The 17,843-nt window shown below is 41.6% G+C and overlaps 2 protein-coding genes across 4 annotated transcripts in view; both read left to right on the plus strand.

Annotated features, from left to right (window-relative positions):
* Positions 1–1,338: 1,338 nt before the first annotated feature.
* On the plus strand, positions 1,339–9,382 carry ap3s1 (adaptor related protein complex 3 subunit sigma 1). Of its 2 annotated transcripts, XM_056592960.1 has the most exons (7): positions 1,358–1,636; positions 2,800–2,891; positions 3,729–3,840; positions 3,983–4,054; positions 4,778–4,885; positions 6,359–6,400; positions 8,541–8,610. In XM_056592960.1, the coding sequence occupies exons 1-6, from the start codon at positions 1,568–1,570 to the stop codon at positions 6,392–6,394; spliced, it is 489 nt and encodes a 162-aa protein (XP_056448935.1). In that variant the 5' UTR covers positions 1,358–1,567; the 3' UTR covers positions 6,395–6,400; positions 8,541–8,610. The 2 variants fall into 2 exon arrangements, with proteins under 2 accessions (XP_056448934.1, XP_056448935.1); XM_056592959.1 differs by lacking the exon at positions 6,359–6,400 and having other exon boundaries at positions 1,339–1,636; positions 8,541–9,382.
* Positions 9,383–9,909: 527 nt separating this feature from the next.
* commd10 (COMM domain containing 10) overlaps positions 9,910–17,843 on the plus strand; it is a 13,885-nt gene continuing 5,951 nt past the window's right edge. The window contains exons 1-6 of one of the 2 annotated variants that reach the window (XM_056593207.1): positions 9,911–10,061; positions 10,422–10,512; positions 10,718–10,828; positions 11,342–11,497; positions 14,105–14,215; positions 14,615–16,891. In XM_056593207.1, the coding sequence (XP_056449182.1) occupies positions 10,033–10,061; positions 10,422–10,512; positions 10,718–10,828; positions 11,342–11,497; positions 14,105–14,215; positions 14,615–14,653 (537 nt within the window). In that variant the 5' untranslated portion in view covers positions 9,911–10,032 and the 3' untranslated portion in view covers positions 14,654–16,891. Of the gene's footprint in view, positions 10,062–10,421; positions 10,513–10,717; positions 10,829–11,341; positions 11,498–14,104; positions 14,216–14,614; positions 16,892–17,843 lie in introns of those variants that run through there. The other variant, XM_056593206.1, reaches the window with a different exon arrangement.

Consider the following 17,843-nt stretch of genomic DNA (forward strand, 5'->3'; position numbering starts at 1 on the left):
ACGTTGTCACTAACACAATCTCGTCTTTTCTTTGGAATTCCTCCAACAATAGTCCTTAGACTTTCCTCCGGTTGAAGCTATTTTCATACAGAGCTTATTGAAGAGTCTGGCACAGGCAGAGCATATATAATTCACATAAACTGCCAAGTAAAAAACACAAACAACATAATTATATGCTGTGCGTGTCGGTGATCGTGTGTGTGTGTGTGTGTGTGTGTGTGTGTGTGTGTGTGTGTGTGTGTGTGTGTGTGTGTGTGTGTGTGTGTGCGTGCGTGTGTGTGTGTGTGTGTGCGTGCGTGCGTGCGTGCGTGTGTGCGTGCGTGTGTGTGCGCGTGTGGGTGTGTGTGTGTGTGTGTGTGTGTGTGTGTGTGTGTGTGTGTGTGTGTGTGTGTGTGTGTGTGTGTTCGTGTGCGTGCGCGCGTGTGTATTTGCCTTAGACCAAATGTGCATATTGTAGACAGGGATTGAACCAAGAAAATCATATTTTTTGAATGCAAAGTAAATAAGTAACTGATCTTAATATTTGGACCTGGCTCAATGCCCTATAGCCATGTTATTTTAGAAAATATTTTTTGATTTTAAGTTAGTTCATTTGCCAGTAAGACAATTTAGTGCATTTGTATGGCAATATACAACTGAATGGAAATTTAGGGGAAGGAGGACTATGCAATAGCCCTATAGAAAAATCGATCAAATCTAGCGCAATGACGAACGGGATTTTAACAAAATATCCATTCAGACCAAGAACATGTCAATACATGCAGTGTTTGGTGATCTTTAAGTGTTTGATATATAACAGACTAAATCGTTTCCTAAAATCACCGGCATAACAACCATGGTAAAAGCTTTTGGTAAACCGGATGGATTACCATGAGGAAAACCGAAGGGAACGTTTGGAGGATGAACGGCACCTCCTAGTGACCATGCGAGGAACTCAGGCGATTGGCCAGAATACAGCAGAGCGCCACATCGTCAACTGTGCACTCGTGCGCCATCTTATGGCAAATAGGCCTATAGTCTGAAACATTGTGCCCACTATTATTCTTGGATGATAGAATATTCATATGGACCAAACAGTAGACCTTATTTACCTATATTTTAAATAAAACCATAGCCTCCTTGTTTCTGAAATTCATATTTCAGAAAACGGACCAGTTGTAGAAAACCGCTTAATTCATGTATTGTATTATTCCTCAAATTAGTTGACTGAGTTTAACTATTCATTACAAGGCGACAACCCGCGAATACACACATAATGTCCCATTGTGTCCCATTGTCCCCCATATGGTTTACTACAACTAACGGAGTTTAGTTGTAGTTTCCTTCCAACCAGTAAGGACTCAACGTCCCATAGTTCAACGGGGCAAGCCCCCTTGACGTGGAGTAGTTCCGTAAAAAGAGGATGGAGGAGTAGCGTGTTGTTGTATGCTATCCTAGTAATTCTTATATCCAAAAGGGATTTAGCATCCACTCCCGGGCGAGGATTGGGTTCACGGGGGTTGACGGACAACAGTCTTTCATAGACTGACCCCTTTCTGTTCCCCCGTCTCACTCCACCACCAGCGTCATGATTAAAGCCATTCTAATATTCAACAACCATGGGAAACCAAGGCTTTCTAAATTCTACGAGCATTATGTAAGTACGAATCTCAAGCGTCTTTATTTATGTTACCCAATATCCTGCTTTATCTATTGTGTTCAAGCTTGTAGATGCAATGACCCTAAATATAATTTGTATTATTAGGCTAACGTTACACTTTCTGTAAATAGCTTAATATTGTTTGTTTCATTCAGTGCATTTAACATGTATTAAGAAAATAGCATTTGATGTCATATATTTACTTATATATCTTGTCATGGTTTGAAACATGATCGTAGCGTTTTTGCAAAAATGTCATCGATCCTGGTGTATAAGATGACTGAACTAACGTTACAGTCTTTTAGACGGTGAATAATTGAACATCTGGCTAGATAGACTATCAGATTCCTCCCGGCCTTACTCTTCTGAACAATGTACTCGACCTTTTTGCTTCACAGCCTCCTAACAAATGGTAAACTGAACTGTCATTGTCAGAGCATTGGGGCAAAATGTAGTGAATATAGCTGGTGTTGACGTCACATGATGTAATTACGCCCTTGTGATTTACTCGTGCTCGGAGGCGTTCCTCACCAAGAATTTAGCATTCTACCCACTTGCATAGTTTAGAAAAGTAATACAAAAAAAAGTTACATATTAGCATATTTTCATCTAAAGTCTCAATGGTTCTGTAAATCATCAGGTCTACAAACCTGCCCATGTAGCCTACATCAATATGGACGAGGGGAATTTCTCTCTTACCTTCGATATAGGGTTAGATAAAGAATTACAGATGCACACAGCTTAATAACTTTTTTGGTCTTGCTTTATTCAATTGGAAGTGGAACCCAATTTTAATCTATTAAAATTCATGCTGGGTTGACATAATAACTTTTAAGTTGGTAAGATACGTTTTAAATGTGAGCTCATGGTCAGAAACCGTAAAAGTCCCCTCTCTAGATTGATAAATGTGGCCTTTCATTAGATCAATAAATCCTGTGGTGTGAGTGAGCTTCCTGTCCGGGACGCTTGGAGACTTTACTGAGGAACCCCAACTTTAACAGGGACAGGGTCTTTAGTGCACAGTTGTATATAGGATGGAAATGAGAGAAACTGACACAGCTCATCCACCCTCTTCCACGGCCCAGTTCATCATTGACCAAGGCACTGTAATTAGATGAATATTGTGTTCCGCGCTTTTAATTTCCTAAACCATTCCACAGAGCGAGGACACGGAGCAGCAGATCATTAGGGAAACCTTCCATCTGGTGTCCAAACGAGACGAGAACGTCTGTAACTTCCTGGAAGGAGGCATGTGAGTAGAGACGCTCTATTTTTGTCTGTTGTACCTCAAAGAGCACATTATAAGCAGGCTCACATGCAATACTATGTACAAGCGCTTTGGGTTGTGGTCTTGTATGCAGAAAATCCTCATGGTAGACGAGAGAACATACCGTGTGTCAATATCGGGTCAAAGAGATTTTCCAAATGACTCAATGTCAATGAACATGAACAAAAGCAAATAAATACCATTAACGAGCAAGGATAACTTGCGGGTTCCTACACAAAAGAGCCTCAACTTTCGCTAGCCGACTCTTGCTAATGTTGCCTCGCCTTTAGCCAACATTAGCATCAACCACACAGGGGTAAAAAACAAAAAAAGGCCACTCAAACATCTTTGTTTAGTCCCACCACGTGTGTGGTGTGTGTGTGTGTGTGTGTGTGTGTGTGTGTGTGTGTGGGGGGGGGGGGGGTATTGGTGTGTGTGTGTGTGTGTGTGTGTCTGTGTGTGTGTGTGTGTCTGTGTGTCTAAGAAAGTGCCCTCTGTGAGGGGAGAACGTGATAAGACTAAGGTCAATCATTGTATTTGCGACATGAATACACAAAGACATACTACTACTTTAGAATCTTCAATATACTCCACTCTTATTTGTCCCAGTTACTTCATTATATTCTGTTGGCTGCTATTAGTCTGATGACATTGTATGCTTGTAACTTGGATCAGTACTGCAAGTACCTTGTCTCACATCTTTATTGTTTAGGAGTATATATTTATGAGAAGAATAATTGCTGTTTAATATATGTTGATGACAAAAAGGTGTAAAGTGTATTTGCTTTGTTTACTTTTCTGAACCCATTCTTTGTGAATCAGGTTGATTGGCGGGTCTGAAAACAAACTTATCTACAGACACTACGCCACACTTTACTTTGTGTTTTGTGTGGACTCCTCGGAGAGTGAACTTGGAATTTTAGACCTAATCCAGGTAAATAAAGTAAATGATATTATGAATCATTATTATTTGCTGTGGAACACCCTTAAATTGTATGCATATTGTCGTGTAGGTTTAATTTTTTTTGCAGTCATTGATGGTAACTCTTTGGTGACTGGTGTACATTTTTCTACAGGTGTTTGTGGAAACTCTGGACAAATGCTTTGAGAACGTCTGTGAGCTGGATTTAATTTTCCATGTAGACAAGGTAGGGAAAAGCAGTCTCAGCTATTCATATTTTCCTTGAATATTGTTGTCCAATAATATTACATCGAAGTTGCTTCCTACACTTATGACATCAGAAATAATGGTAAATGGCTCAACAGAATGGCAAATACATAAGTAGAATGTTACACTCATTGTAACACATAGGTAACAACAATTGCTATGGTCTTTATGCTCTGATAATGACATCATTTGTTTTCTTATTAAATAAGGATCATGTATCATCCATAATCTGCTCAGTATAAAGTTAAAAACATAAACTACACCAGGGAGCCGGCCATTGTAATCTAATATTAGGAACAACCTATCACATGCCTTGCCTTGCATACAGAATTGAGGGTCCTAGAAAGTTGTAAACATTTTGAATGTTTACAACTCCGTATCCTGCACTATAGGGGGGTACACAGATTACAAGTCAAATTTATTTGTAAAGCTCTTTATCTCAGTTTTAGTCTCAATAGGCCTCACATGTCGTTATTTGATGACATCCCCTAAACCTTAATAAGGGCATGGCAGAAAGTCGGACAGAAACGGCCAATACCAGCTTGGGCTGTGCTTTTTAAATGGATTTGTTGTATTAGATTAGGCTCTAAATCAGATTGAACTTCATCAACCCTGGGGGGATTTTGTAACCATATTATAGTACACAGTGAGAATAAAGCAGTACGCTGTATACATATTTTGGCGTCTTCCCCGCCTATGGTAGGTCCACAACATTCTGGCAGAGATGGTGATGGGTGGCATGGTTCTGGAGACCAACATGAACGAGATCATCATGCAGGTGGACGCCCAGAACAAGATGGAGAAATCGGAGGTAAGCAACCTTTTTCTGCCTCCCCAACCCCCCCCCACCACACACCCTGTTCCCCCTCCCCTTTACCTCCTCTTTGCCTTCATGGTATATTGCAGGCATGTGTGTATGCTGCATCCTGCATGCTACTCCTGCCCTCGTGGATGCTCCCGACTTACTCTTTGTCTGTTTGCGCTCTCTCCTGCCCCCTCGCTGTCACACCCGGCTCCAAACGATACCAGACTCTGGGCGCAGGGCGCCTCCGTCTCACTGTAACACAAACATGGTTCCATTGGTTGGTCATTACTACCGCTGCAGTTGCCCATTCGCCCAGTGCATCTTTTTTGCTACTGCTATTGGTCATCAAATCTCTCAGTCATTCACTATATTTAATATCATGTCCATGCCACTTTGGCAAGCAGTGTAACAATTGAGGAATAACACTGTGTTGTCGTGGTTTTTGTTATAGGCTGTAGCCAAAAGTAGAATATTGAATCTATTGTAAATACATTTACTCACTACGGTCACGATATCATTTTGATTCAGACCATACTAGTCAAACTAGGACATTGTTCTGTTACAACACATCTGATCATACAACTGGCTCATAAGCCTAAACTTTTACCTGAATTTGTGGCAGTAGCTTCCTTCACTCCACCACACACTGTGACTGCTGGTCTATTAAAAGGTGCTATTCTCTGTGTTGCAATAAGAATTAGCACTAGCATCTAATAATGCCTAAGGCATAACCATACTAATACTTTTTCATTAAACATTAGCATGCATTTCAAGTTGAACACGTACTGTATTTCAGGTTAGATACAATTTTCCACAAAGAAGTGAGGAATAATCAGGCCACTGACTGAGCCTAACATGATTTAATAATGGTTTGTTTCTGGCAAGTGCATTGACAAAGCACTTACTCAATTATACAAATTGGTTGAACTGGTGCCATCTTGAGACTAAACTTCCTACAGATTTGTGCTGTTTCTCAATTAACAAGTAACGCTTTCCTAATAATCTGAAATTGATCATCTGCTTTGGATCAAACTGAGTTTCCTTTTTTGGCAGATGTGTAAAATGAGTCTGCTCCTGTTGAAACAGACCAGAACTATTCTGTCTCTTCCCTTGGATCTACGTAGGCCTGTGTGTGGAAAAACAACAAAAAACAGTGATGGTGATTCAAAGTGACGCTGTCCATTAAGATGACAGTAACCCAGGAACGAAGATCTGTCCTTGCTGTTTGGCACAGACAGATTGATTGCACTTACTTATTTGAACCTATGATCTTAAACATATTTGGTCAGAGATATAGTTAAAAAACAACAACAACTTTTAATCACCACCTTTTTTTATTTACTACCGATGCGGCCTATCATAGGTCCTGTCACTGTTTCTGTGGAAATAAACTGTGATGACCTCGATCTGCTTCTAACATTCCTCATTCCTCTTTTCCCTGACCTATCCAGTTCTTTCCATTCTTTTCTCTCTTTGCAGACGTTTATCTTTCAGTCTACCAGGCAGGACAGGTAGACACAGGTACTGAGAAATTTACAACTGAGTACTTCGACTTCAACTAAAATTTAACCCCCTTCCTACCCCCTTACACAAATCCTTCCATATGGCTTTCCACATATCCAAATTAATGCCGCTAACATAGACATCTTTAATGGCAGACCCAGAAATGTTTTGGTGTTTTTCTTAAGACATGTGTTGTAACTTTAGTGAGGTGTTGTTTGTTGAAACACAGATTCAGGAACTAGAATGATATCCAGTCGCCCAGCACTACCACTGAAAGTGGTGAATTATCTCTGTATCAATAGCCAAGCCTTTGGCATTTCAGATTTCTAAATCTGTACGTACAGGTTCAAACATGTTTTATGCATAGGTTATTCTATACACCTGATTTGTTTGGCCTCCTTGCTTTCAGGTACACCTTCTTCTACGGCCTGACCACTTATTAGAAAAAGATATAGATGGAATCTCCAAGAATTATATTCTAGCGTATATTCCTTAACCTATAAATACTCCAGTCAACCCAGGGGTTAAGGTTGCATGATATTGATGTCACTGTTTGGGACCACATGAACAGCAAATTAGAGTACAGTGTGTATAGTATACTCTAGTGCAGTACAGTGTAGCACAGTACAGTACAGTGTGTGTCATGGTTGCATCGTGGGACCCTTGCTCTGCATAGCGAGCCAAAGAGCTGCAATAGTGTTTCACTAGAATCTGGTATCATGGTGTGACATGACTATTCACACAGCCTTGGATACCCTCTCCATCCAGTGACCTGGCCAGTTACGGGGTAACGTAACCAAAGGTATCTAAGCAACCTAACACGTGGGAAATATCCACCAGGACGACAAGTTCTGGCTCAGCATTCCACCAAATCTACGTTGCACTACTCTCTCTGTCTCTTGCATTACTCCTGCAGGCAGCAGATGTAGCACACAGACATGAATAGATCAGCATGCATAAAGACATTAAGGGTTTGTGTATTTCCGAGTAGGTCACCTACTCGGTGAGCCCGTTTTCTAAGGATAAAGTGACATTTGTGGGTCTGCTGACTAAAGATTAGACTAGTCTGGGATCTCTAACTGCAGTGATTCTCAAATGTTCTGAACACATTTTGCCAAAATATAAAAAAAAACTGTTTAAACAGTTGTTTGTAAAAATACCATTAGCTGTATTTGCTGTACTCTGGAAAAAATTGCTTTGAGATTCACTGTCTTGGAGAGTTGAAAATAGATCCCTTAGTCTTGTCCCTTGTTAGGCTTACAATGTTCTCATGCCAAGTTAACACCATGCACTAAAGTGTTCCTTAATTATATTTTTTATAACAATATCCTAACCTGTTTTACATTTTAGAAATGGCGTCCGAGACGCCAACTAAAGCAGCCATAAAAAGCAATTCCACTGTATCTATCTATATATATATATATATATTCCTTTTTTAAGTTCCCTTTGAAGTAAACCATTTAACCTCACTATGACATTACATCGCATTTGTGAAGCACATTAACCTGTAAAATAACCTCCATAACATCCATTATTATGTTCACACTTGTTAAACACATCTCTATGCATATCTATCTAAAAGCCTCATTTTCATTTCTTCATATCCAATTTCATTTATTCCCTGTACTGCTTTACCAAAATTCTCTTTGCATTTTGTACCCTCACCGGTCTTCTACAGCCTGAGGGGCCACAAGTTGCGAGCAATGCTGCCCATGCTTATTGATACATGTCAAATACAGCTGAGTGATCCAAACCCAAACGAATGACCTACTTATCTTCTCTCACAGTCGACTTCATAGTGGTTTTCCGGTTTGTGATGTAAACCATCCAAGAACCGTATAGTGCATGTGCATATGAGGCTACGTACGACATCTGAATGTACATTTTGCACATGTCTGTTTGTTTTTTGTTTTTTTTACTTGTCAGTGCTTTTTTGCATTTTGTCTGTTGTTTATCGTTGTTAGTATTATATGTTGAGTATTGCATCATATGTGTGTGTGTGTGTGTGTGTGTGTGTGTGTGTGTGTGTGTGTGTGTGTGTGTGTGAGCGTGTTTGGATTGTCATGTGTTAACAGTGTTGTGGAGTCGTGCACATCATGTCTGATTCCAAGGTGTTTCTTAGTGATCCTGCCTGTCTCTTTTCTCCGTGTGAATCTAGGCCGGCATCGCAGGGGCGCCCGCACGCGCCGTATCCGCCGTAAAGAACATGAATCTCCCCGAAATGCCCAGAAACATCAACATTGGAGACATCAGCATAAAAGTGCCAAACTTACCCTCCTTCAAATAGCGGCAGCAAGATGGCTACCCCGGCCCGCAGACGTCCACCAGTGTTTACTGTGATGCAATTTGTTTACCAAAACCTCACGTCACAAAGTTTTTATTCAACATATACGAGTATTGAAGGTACTGCGTGAAGCAAAAGATTTCCTCTATCATGTTTTTCCTTTTTAGTTTTTTTGGTTTGTCCTGTTTTAAAATGAATGTCCTCTATGTGGCTTGTTGGTTTGAGAGAGAAGATGGAAGTATTTATTGAACTGTAGTACATTCCTCTGCCCCCACCCCTCACAGGCACTCTTTAACGATCAGCTGATTTGGACCTGGAGATCTATTGAAATGTTTATTTTTGTTTGGTTACTTGTACGTCTCTGCCTGTATGAAGATCAAGGTTTTTAGTGGGAAGTGTTTTCTGGAGTATAGGGACCATCTGGTTGGTTTGGTTGTGCCAGAACATAGCAATCATTCCATTCATCGTTCACGGTGTGTAACCGAATTCAATGGCAAAGTGAAACAGTATTGTTGAAATGGTTTGTAAAATCAAAACAAACTGTGAAAGAATATTCTTATATTAAAATAATGCTGTATGATGGTCATTATTACTGTATATGCTGATATGTCTTTTCATTGTCTTATCAGTTTGCAAAATAATGAAAATATTTCTTTAGATTTTATTCTATGCATGGCGTTTTTTTCTTTACTTTTGCAAGTAAATAAAGTATTCAATCTTTTGTGGGTCTTTGTGTCGGTTAATTTGAAAGAAAAAAATATGAATTTGCCTCAATTGGTGTTCAATTCTTATAAAACCAAACCTCATTGAAGGATATATAAAGATATTTCTTGCAAGTATTTGGCTCCGGAGAATACCGAAATCGATGATGTCATCAGATCATGAGATTGATATATTTATGCCCAGAAATGACAACCCACCATTTAGTACCCTGTTGAATAATGAATGGCGTGCATTTAATACCCGGAAATAAGTTAAATCACTTTTTTCCTTGCAATTTCGAATACAATAAAGTAAAATCGTAAGATTAGGATCTGTCAATGCTGTAGTTACGTTACCATGCGCATTTACTGCGCAAACAGCGACCCCAACGTATCATAACGGCGATCACAAATGTTCCTTTTGAGTATCTCTATGAATATTCCTAACTAAGAGTTTATCATTAAGATTTAAAAAAAATTCTGAGAGACTACGATTTAGTTGTTTCTAATTCTGAACGAATAGTACATGAGAGCGCATTTCTGCGCAGTTTTGACACTCACGTGCGTTACTTGTGACAACAGGAAGAGAGAAGTGACATTTACATTGTGGCAACAAAAATTATCTACTTTTGTCGATGGTGCTTTATTAATAACAATTAAACATCATGGCGTCTATTTTCAAAGAAACGCAAAGGTATGTTATTGTTTACGCTCAAATAGGCTACTATTGATAAGTGAGCTAACAGTTACTGTATGCAGTGCAATATTACAGGGGAGCCTTGTATACATCAGACAGAATTCCTCAAGATAGGTATTTTGTGTGCTTCATTAACACGTTATATTCTTCATGGTGTATACGTTTTTTGAGAACTAGAAAGGGCTAGATTTGAGGAACTACCGTACGTGAATGGTCTTGATTGAGGAATATTCTGGACTCTGTTATTGCCATTCAAAGTCTGATATTCCAATACATGTCGTCCCTCAGAGTTATTTGGAATTTCTTTATGGAATATGCATATCGAACGAGGGTAACGTTGCTGTTTCTTCCATCCAGCATCAAAGAGGCAGTGGCTTTCATCAATGCTATTGACGTGAACAAATTCTCAAGACTGATCTCTAGGATCATACAGAAACTTCACCTGAAGGTAAGCCTGCTGCTGCACTGTATTCATTCAAATATCAGATATTTAACTGTTAAGCACAGGTGCTATGGAAAAATAATGTATTAACACAATTGTTTCTGGATATATATTTATGCGATAGTGTTTGTTTATTTTTACTCTAACATTGACATCTGTACATCTCTCATAACAATTCTAACGGCTGCTTTCCTTTTGTTATTGAACGTAGGGAGAGCGGATACTTAGTGAAGACGAGGAGCTGAAGCTTCAAGCAGCGCTATCATTGGAAAAACCTGCTCTCACGCTAGTTCTCGAAACAGTCTCATTTATCCTGGAACAAGTATGATATGGAGCATTGTCGCTTTCTGCTTATGGTTTTGTCATGTATTTGTCAACTAATACCAGGGTTTACCATTGTGTGAACAGTCCTATTGGTTCTGTATAAGGCTTGTGCTAGGTCCAAGCAGGAATGTTGCCACCTACTGCTCCCATAGAGGTGGGTTGAAAGCATGGGAAACAATATCGCCAAATTACTGCTGTGTAAATGCAGATAAAAATGATTGTAGCAGATCACAATATTGTACAGAAGAGAAGCCGACATCATGTCACGTCATAAAAACATACAGTATGGTACTTTAAGATGTGTGTGCACATACTAATTCTGGACCTTAAAATAAATATCAATATTGTCGTCCGATATATATATGGCCATATATAAATCAACATACAAAATATAGGTGATAATTGTAATTACATGAATGAATAGCGTTTATTACTTTAAGGATATATTGATAATCAGGTGAGGTCATCCTTTTCATATGCTCTCTACTGTCCTGTGGTGGTTCCTTCTCAGGCGGTGTATCATAATGTGAAGCCGGCATCACTACAGCAGCAGCTGGAGGCGGTCCACGTGAGCCCGGAGAAGGCGGAGGTGTTCACCCAGACATGGGCCACCGCTGGCCCGGAGCTGGTGGATAAGCTCAGGCAGACCGTCTTCGCCCCAAAGAAGGTGATTCGATGGAGAAATAGTTGCCAGGTTGAGCTGGATTGAGCTGCGGTTGGTCACGTTACAACAGCGAAAAATGTGGTTCGGAATTAAGGATTAAGATTTGCCACCTTTTCAGATTTTTCATCTATCTGCATCATTTGTGGATTCAATGTTTACTGATGGCATTCAGTGAAGCACATATGAGCTTTTTCTGCTTTTATCTGTGTGTCATTCAAATGTATGCTCTCATTATTTATTTTGAAACTAGAGCCTGTAGCTAGGGGACATTATCACCGATCTGGCACTAAGCATGAATTATGCAGCTATGAGTCAAGCCCAACACTCACAGTGTTGTATTTAACTGTGCCCCCTCTCCCATGTGGTAATAGTTCAAACAAACATCGTCCACTTATTATACCGCATGTTCTCTCCCTGAATATTCTGCCTCATAAAAAGGGCACTTTGTTGACAAAAACAGCATAATGAGACAACAAAAATAACAACCCTCCATTTGCATTCGGTGATATGTCGTTGCTCTTGTCGTCGTACATCTTCGGAGAATTTTCTTCCCAGGGACTTGTGCGTAGTCTCTCCTGTCGTCCCTGACTACAGCTGCTGCGGCTCTTTGTTCTAACAGCAGGACAGCGAGGGGGTCACCGGTCTACCTGGGCTTTGGCTGCGGAGAGTAGATGCAGAATACAGACATAACGTGTCTTCTTCAATACTTGTGTATTGAAGAACATCAGAGTGACAATAGGACGCTGCTTGGTTGCTTGTTTTTTATGTCACAATTTCTCGAAACTGGGTCTCAGGTCCCTGAGAGCAGGGAGCTATCTGTTGTCTTCGTTTTAAATAGGGCAAATAGTTGCCCTTGTTGTGCTTAATTATATAGCGTTTTTGCCTTTCCTTTGAACTTGCTCTTACATAACGGACATTTCTTGTGATCCTTTTCGGTCTTCGCAATCCATTTGATTAAGTCTTGCTTTTCCCTTTCCCCAAAGCTCTGAAATGGCCGCAGTGTACCATGTATTCAGACCTATTCCATACTTTATTGAATTGAAAGTGCAATTAAAATGCACTTTCACACTGTCTGTGTTGAGGCAAACATGTGCAATTGTTTTTTAGCACAGCAGATTCCACAGAGGAAACACGCAACTCCTACACAGAATTCTCTTAAAATGCTGAGTCTGGGTTCTAGAATCTATCATTCACACATGGTTTACTATTATTTCTCCACTCTGCATCGTAAAACACTTAGCCACCTCTCTTCTCCACTGCTCATGTATCACACTGCAACAACTGGCTGATGAGCTATATCTCAGTGCATCAGCCAGCTAGCCAGTCACAGACAATTCGTGTGTGTGTGTGTGTGTGTGTGTGTGTGTGTGTGTGTGTGTGTGTGTGTGTGTGTGTGTGTGTGTGTGTGTGTGTGTGTGTGTGTGTGTGTGTGTGTGTGTGTGTGTGTGTGTGTGTGTGTGTGTGTGTGTGGGAGGGAGGGAGGGAGGGGGTGTTGGGAGAAGGAAGGAAGGACAGAGGACACACTACCAGGCTTTTGGACAGCGCAAGCATCCAATGAAATTTCAACCTCTAAGAAACCAACTACCCATGCATTTGTTGCGATGCGCAAATTTGAATGTTTGTAAATTCCAATTACAAACTCATCCTCGCTGGGTGACATTTAATATGCAAGCCTTTTAAAGTTGATTGAGAGTCATGGAAATCCGTACCGCTCAGGAAGAAAACACTGATAGAGATTGAAAACATTGTTAGATGTGTAAATCTCGGCAAACCGTTTGAGACACATTGTCAATTTGACTAAGAACACATTGTTCTCTCTAAACAGGTGTCATTTACTTCGTTGCACAACATGTCATGATGGCTGAAGTGGATTTCCTCTGGGTTTTGTATGTGGTACAGATGATGTATGATTTCAGTGAATTTGGAAATGTATATCTAGCTAACCTGGACATATACACAGCCATTTCAAGGCAGCCACGGGCTGGGCCAGCACTCACCTTCCCAGCTACTGCGAGAGGCTGCTGCAGCTCATTATCTAATTGGCCGGCTGGCAGACGATGTGAAGGTGGAACATGCTCTCCCCTCTGAAGGAGAACTGACTTGCGGTCCACACAGAGAGCACACTCGCTAGAGGGGGGAAGAGGTGGTCTACCGCTGAGATCACAGTACTGGCTTGAGTCGGTTGGATGTCTTAGTACTCACGGGAGCAGGCTGAACCAACAAACAGGCCCACACTTTGCTTAACTTGACAAGACTGAATCTGTGGATACCATCGACTCATTGCCTGCTCTTCTACTTCCCCTTGTTACAGTCTTGTGTGTCCGTGTGTGCGTTTGATTGGTTACGTGTGTGAATGTATGTGCTGTATTTGTATGAGGAATATTTTATGCGGACTTTCTTCATCCTACCTTGCCAGCCCTTAAAAGTATATTAATATAAAAAAATAAAATAAAAGAAAGGCAGTTTGTGAGTTTCTATTTCAGAATGATGTGCTAGTGTTGTCTTTTTAGGCACTTTCTTAGTCTCAATATTTTGACCGCAGAAGAGGGTCACCTTCTCTAATGGAAAGAAACAACTGTGTGTGTGTGTCTGTGTGTGTGTGTGTTGCAGCTGGAACACGTTGGCTGGCAGTTGAACCTGCAGATGGCTCAGTCCAGCCAAGCCAAACTGAAGGACCCCAGTGCTGTGCTGCAGCTGGGCCTCCGCGCCGAGGACTCAGAGGTACACACACACACACACACACACACACACACACACACACACACACACACACACACACACACACACACACACACACACACACACACACACACACACACACACACACACACACACACGCTCATACATAGACACTGCACACAAATACCCATTCATACTTTGCACCTGCCTCCTTTTAAACACAGGCAGAAACACATCTGCAAAAACTTAGGCCATTGTCATTCACCATAGATTTGTATACCGATTATTGCAAAGTCATAGTCACGATGACATCACCTCGAGGAGACCCCTTCGTCCATGAATGCATGGATATATCCTCCCATGCATCTATCATCTATCCATCCATCAGTTCATCCATCTACCCATCCATCCATCCATCTTCCCCTCCCCTCACCCACCCAGCCATCCATCCGTTTACCATCTGTCCCTGCCTGGTGCTGAGGATGCTAATCCCCGCTGGTGTGTCTTGAGAGTGGCCATGCGTCAGGCTCGGGAGCATGCAGAGATCCCTGGAAGCTTGTTATCCCGGGTCTCCTGGGCCTCTTCCCTCCGTCTAGAGCCTTCCACATTATCCGATAATGACTTTTTCTCCATTAGTCATACATTTGCTTTTCTGTCAGACCCGCGGCATTGTAGTTGTTCTTGGTATTCTTTAATTATTTTAATGAGTGAATCACAAAGACCTTCATGTACTCACAATATTGTGCTGTTGTTTTATAATTTGATTATGGTGTGGGAAATATAGCATATATATTATACCGCATAAAATATGGCTTTTATGCTGCTCCTGCCAGTGTCACTATATTTTTCCATATTAATTAAACAATTAAAATAACATTAATATTTTTTTTTTACAAATTTAAATCATTTAATTTTGGATGCTACTGTTACTTTGCTATGGCAGCAAAGCAGTATTCTAGCGACAGTTCTGTTTCCCCGGGTATTGCTGCCTTCCTATTGGCTAATGGGGGCGTCATTGCACACCAATAGTCTGGTCCTTGTGGGCCTGCTGGCTTTATTTAACTGCACCAGCCACAGGATTTGGATTAACCAGAAAAAGAAAGTATTTTTTGAAAGCTAGGTTCTCTTTTAAATCAGCTGCTCTCTTGACATACATGTTGAGCAACATAAAAGGGCATGAATTACGTTCACGGTTTCTATTATTTGAGTTTAAAGACAGAGACACTATAAGCATAGAAGAAATCGATATATGCAATGCATTTTTTCTGTGTTTCTTTCCTCTCTGTAATACCTTTCAAACACTTTCAAAACTTAAGGGCCATGCCTTTGTTCCAAATGCCTGGTTCGTTTTCAAAGGTTGAGCCAGTATTTAGTGTAATCAACTACATTTTTGAATACATCGAATCACAAAGTGTCGTATATGTATTATTGCATCCCTTGTGAATGCATCTCAGACAGTAGTAGAAGGGCTGATCGTTTTCTGCTTCCTGTGTGGTTAAACAAGAGTGACAGCAAGGCCTGTGAGATTATTATAAAATGCGTGCCTGTATTTCACCATGTTCTCCCCATGCATGTCATTTATTTTAATCTACTAACAAAATATCCCGTGGTGGGTGGAGACAGTCAGGGGGACTAGTTAATTTTACAAAAAGAAGCAGTTTTAATACGAGTATCATCGATTTAACAAAAATCACAATCACTTGCAATTCCTCTGGTGAACATTAGGGGGCACTGTTGCCTCGCCAAACGTTCACCAGAGGAGCGACGCGGAATGAAAATGATATATTCCGCGGTGTGTGAACATTGTTGTTCAAAGACCTTCCGTGCGCAGGGTTTTCTTTTTAAATTTCATCTGAGATCCTTCATTAGTTTCTTATAAGTTTGCTTCCTGCAAAAAATCTCCAGCAAATACACTACAGTGTAATCCAGCAATGTCAAAACATTGTGAAGATGAAGAGGCAACCAAAATGCAAATATAGTTGAGAATCAGCTGCAAGTGTCAAGATAATTAGAATAAAAAGTCATAACATCTCCAATGCTAACCAATTTTGTTGACAAAGAAAAGTGAACTACTGGGAGAGTGGGAGTGTTAGGACAGAGGAGAGGAAGATGAGGGTATAGGACACAAGCAGAGGAGAGGGGAAAAGAGAGCAAGGGAGTGGGATGGAAAATTATGGACAATCCAATAATGCTACAAAGACTAAAAACACGAAGGGAACTGAAAGAAAATCATCAAACGACAAAGGGAAGTGAAGCCTGAGTGGGCCACCCTCTGTATGGTATACATGGAGGGTAACCAGAGTGGAGCGTGGGAGACACAGTACCATCGAGGCTGCCTCCTTAACCCTCTCCAGAAGGAGCACATCCCCCTGGCCCACCGACACCCAGCCTCCGGACCCAAAGCATCCCCCCGGCATCCACTAGTTAGCATTATGCTACGTTACTTGCCCCTGTTTAATGGCTAACAATCGTCTATTCTTTGGTTACACTTTTTTCATTGAATAAACAGCTAACGAGTTCTTGTTCACAAATCCACTGGCGGGCACATCAGGGTGCGGGCGAGCCCGTCACGGCTAGACGGTGCTTTGCTTTGCGGTTCCGACGCGTTCCGACTCTGAATTTCCAGTCTCTTGGTCACTGGTGGTGTTCACGGCAGCACATGAAATATGTCCGCCATGCGCCTGCACGCCGGGGCCATAAACACCCACCGGTTCCTCCCCCTCCCGACCCAACCCTTGCAGATTGTGGTTGTACTAGTAGTAATGGTGGTGGTGGCGGTGGTGGCGGTGGTTGCAGTGTGACCTATATTTTATCATCTGCATAGGGAATCACATGCCGTCTGAGTGACGGTACTCCCCAATGTTTAATGCATGGCCCTGGCATGGAACCTGTCAGCTGGTATAGGCCATACTCTTGTCAGTCCGCCCCGCCTCACATGAGCACTGCTGCATGCAATGGGAGACCCCACCCCCTCATCCCAATCCCAACTACCCTGCACCACCTCTCTGCAGAAGGCAACCAGGAACCCCTCAACCCACCTACACACCCTGTTGGACATGGAGAGCATGGTGGGGGACAGGGAGAGAAGGAGAGGAGGAGGAGGAGGAGGAGGAGGGAGGAAGAGGAGATTTTGCGGCCATAGGGGAATGGAAACGAAGGAAAAATTAAATGTTCTTGGGAAATGAAGAATGTATTGGCGGTGCAGGGTTTGACCCCAAGGGTGTAGGAAGCATCCTTAAGTTAAGGGGTTAGCCTATGAGGGGTGCTTAGGGGCTTTCTGTTTACAGAAGAAAGTAATTGTACAATGTCCTTTTCATGGATCACACGACCAAGACAGTATGGCCAAATGACCATTACATGGTCACGGTCATCTGGAAACACGTATTGAAAATGACAACATCTCCAGTGTAATACATAGCACGACCATGGGTGACAAATAAAGCAGAAGCCCAGAAGACCCTCCGCTCTGTAGGATCGTTTCAACACGGTCACTATAAAAATGCGGTGCAAGTGCTGCTCGGAGCGACCATTAGTAGTCGTACAACCAGCATTGGCTGCCCATGGAGTTAATGGTGCACCTCACCTCTTGTGTATTGTCGTCATAGTGGGTAGTGGTGGGCATCAGGGCAGCATGCCATTGTTAACGGCTACGTCCGTTCACAATGTCCTG

The sequence above is a fragment of the Gadus chalcogrammus genome, chromosome 6 (assembly GCF_026213295.1).
Source record: "Gadus chalcogrammus isolate NIFS_2021 chromosome 6, NIFS_Gcha_1.0, whole genome shotgun sequence".
Classification (NCBI taxonomy): domain Eukaryota; kingdom Metazoa; phylum Chordata; class Actinopteri; order Gadiformes; family Gadidae; genus Gadus; species Gadus chalcogrammus.

Excerpts from the sequence above, each read along its gene's own strand:
- ap3s1 (XM_056592959.1), top strand. The coding sequence starts at position 1,568 with ATGATTAAAGCCATTCTAATATTCAACAACCATGGGAAACCAAGGCTT. Across the intron at positions 2,892-3,728 it reads AACTTCCTGGAAGGAGGCAT|GTTGATTGGCGGGTCTGAAA; the intron begins GTGAGTAGAGAC and ends TTTGTGAATCAG. Across the intron at positions 4,055-4,777 it reads TAATTTTCCATGTAGACAAG|GTCCACAACATTCTGGCAGA; the intron begins GTAGGGAAAAGC and ends CGCCTATGGTAG.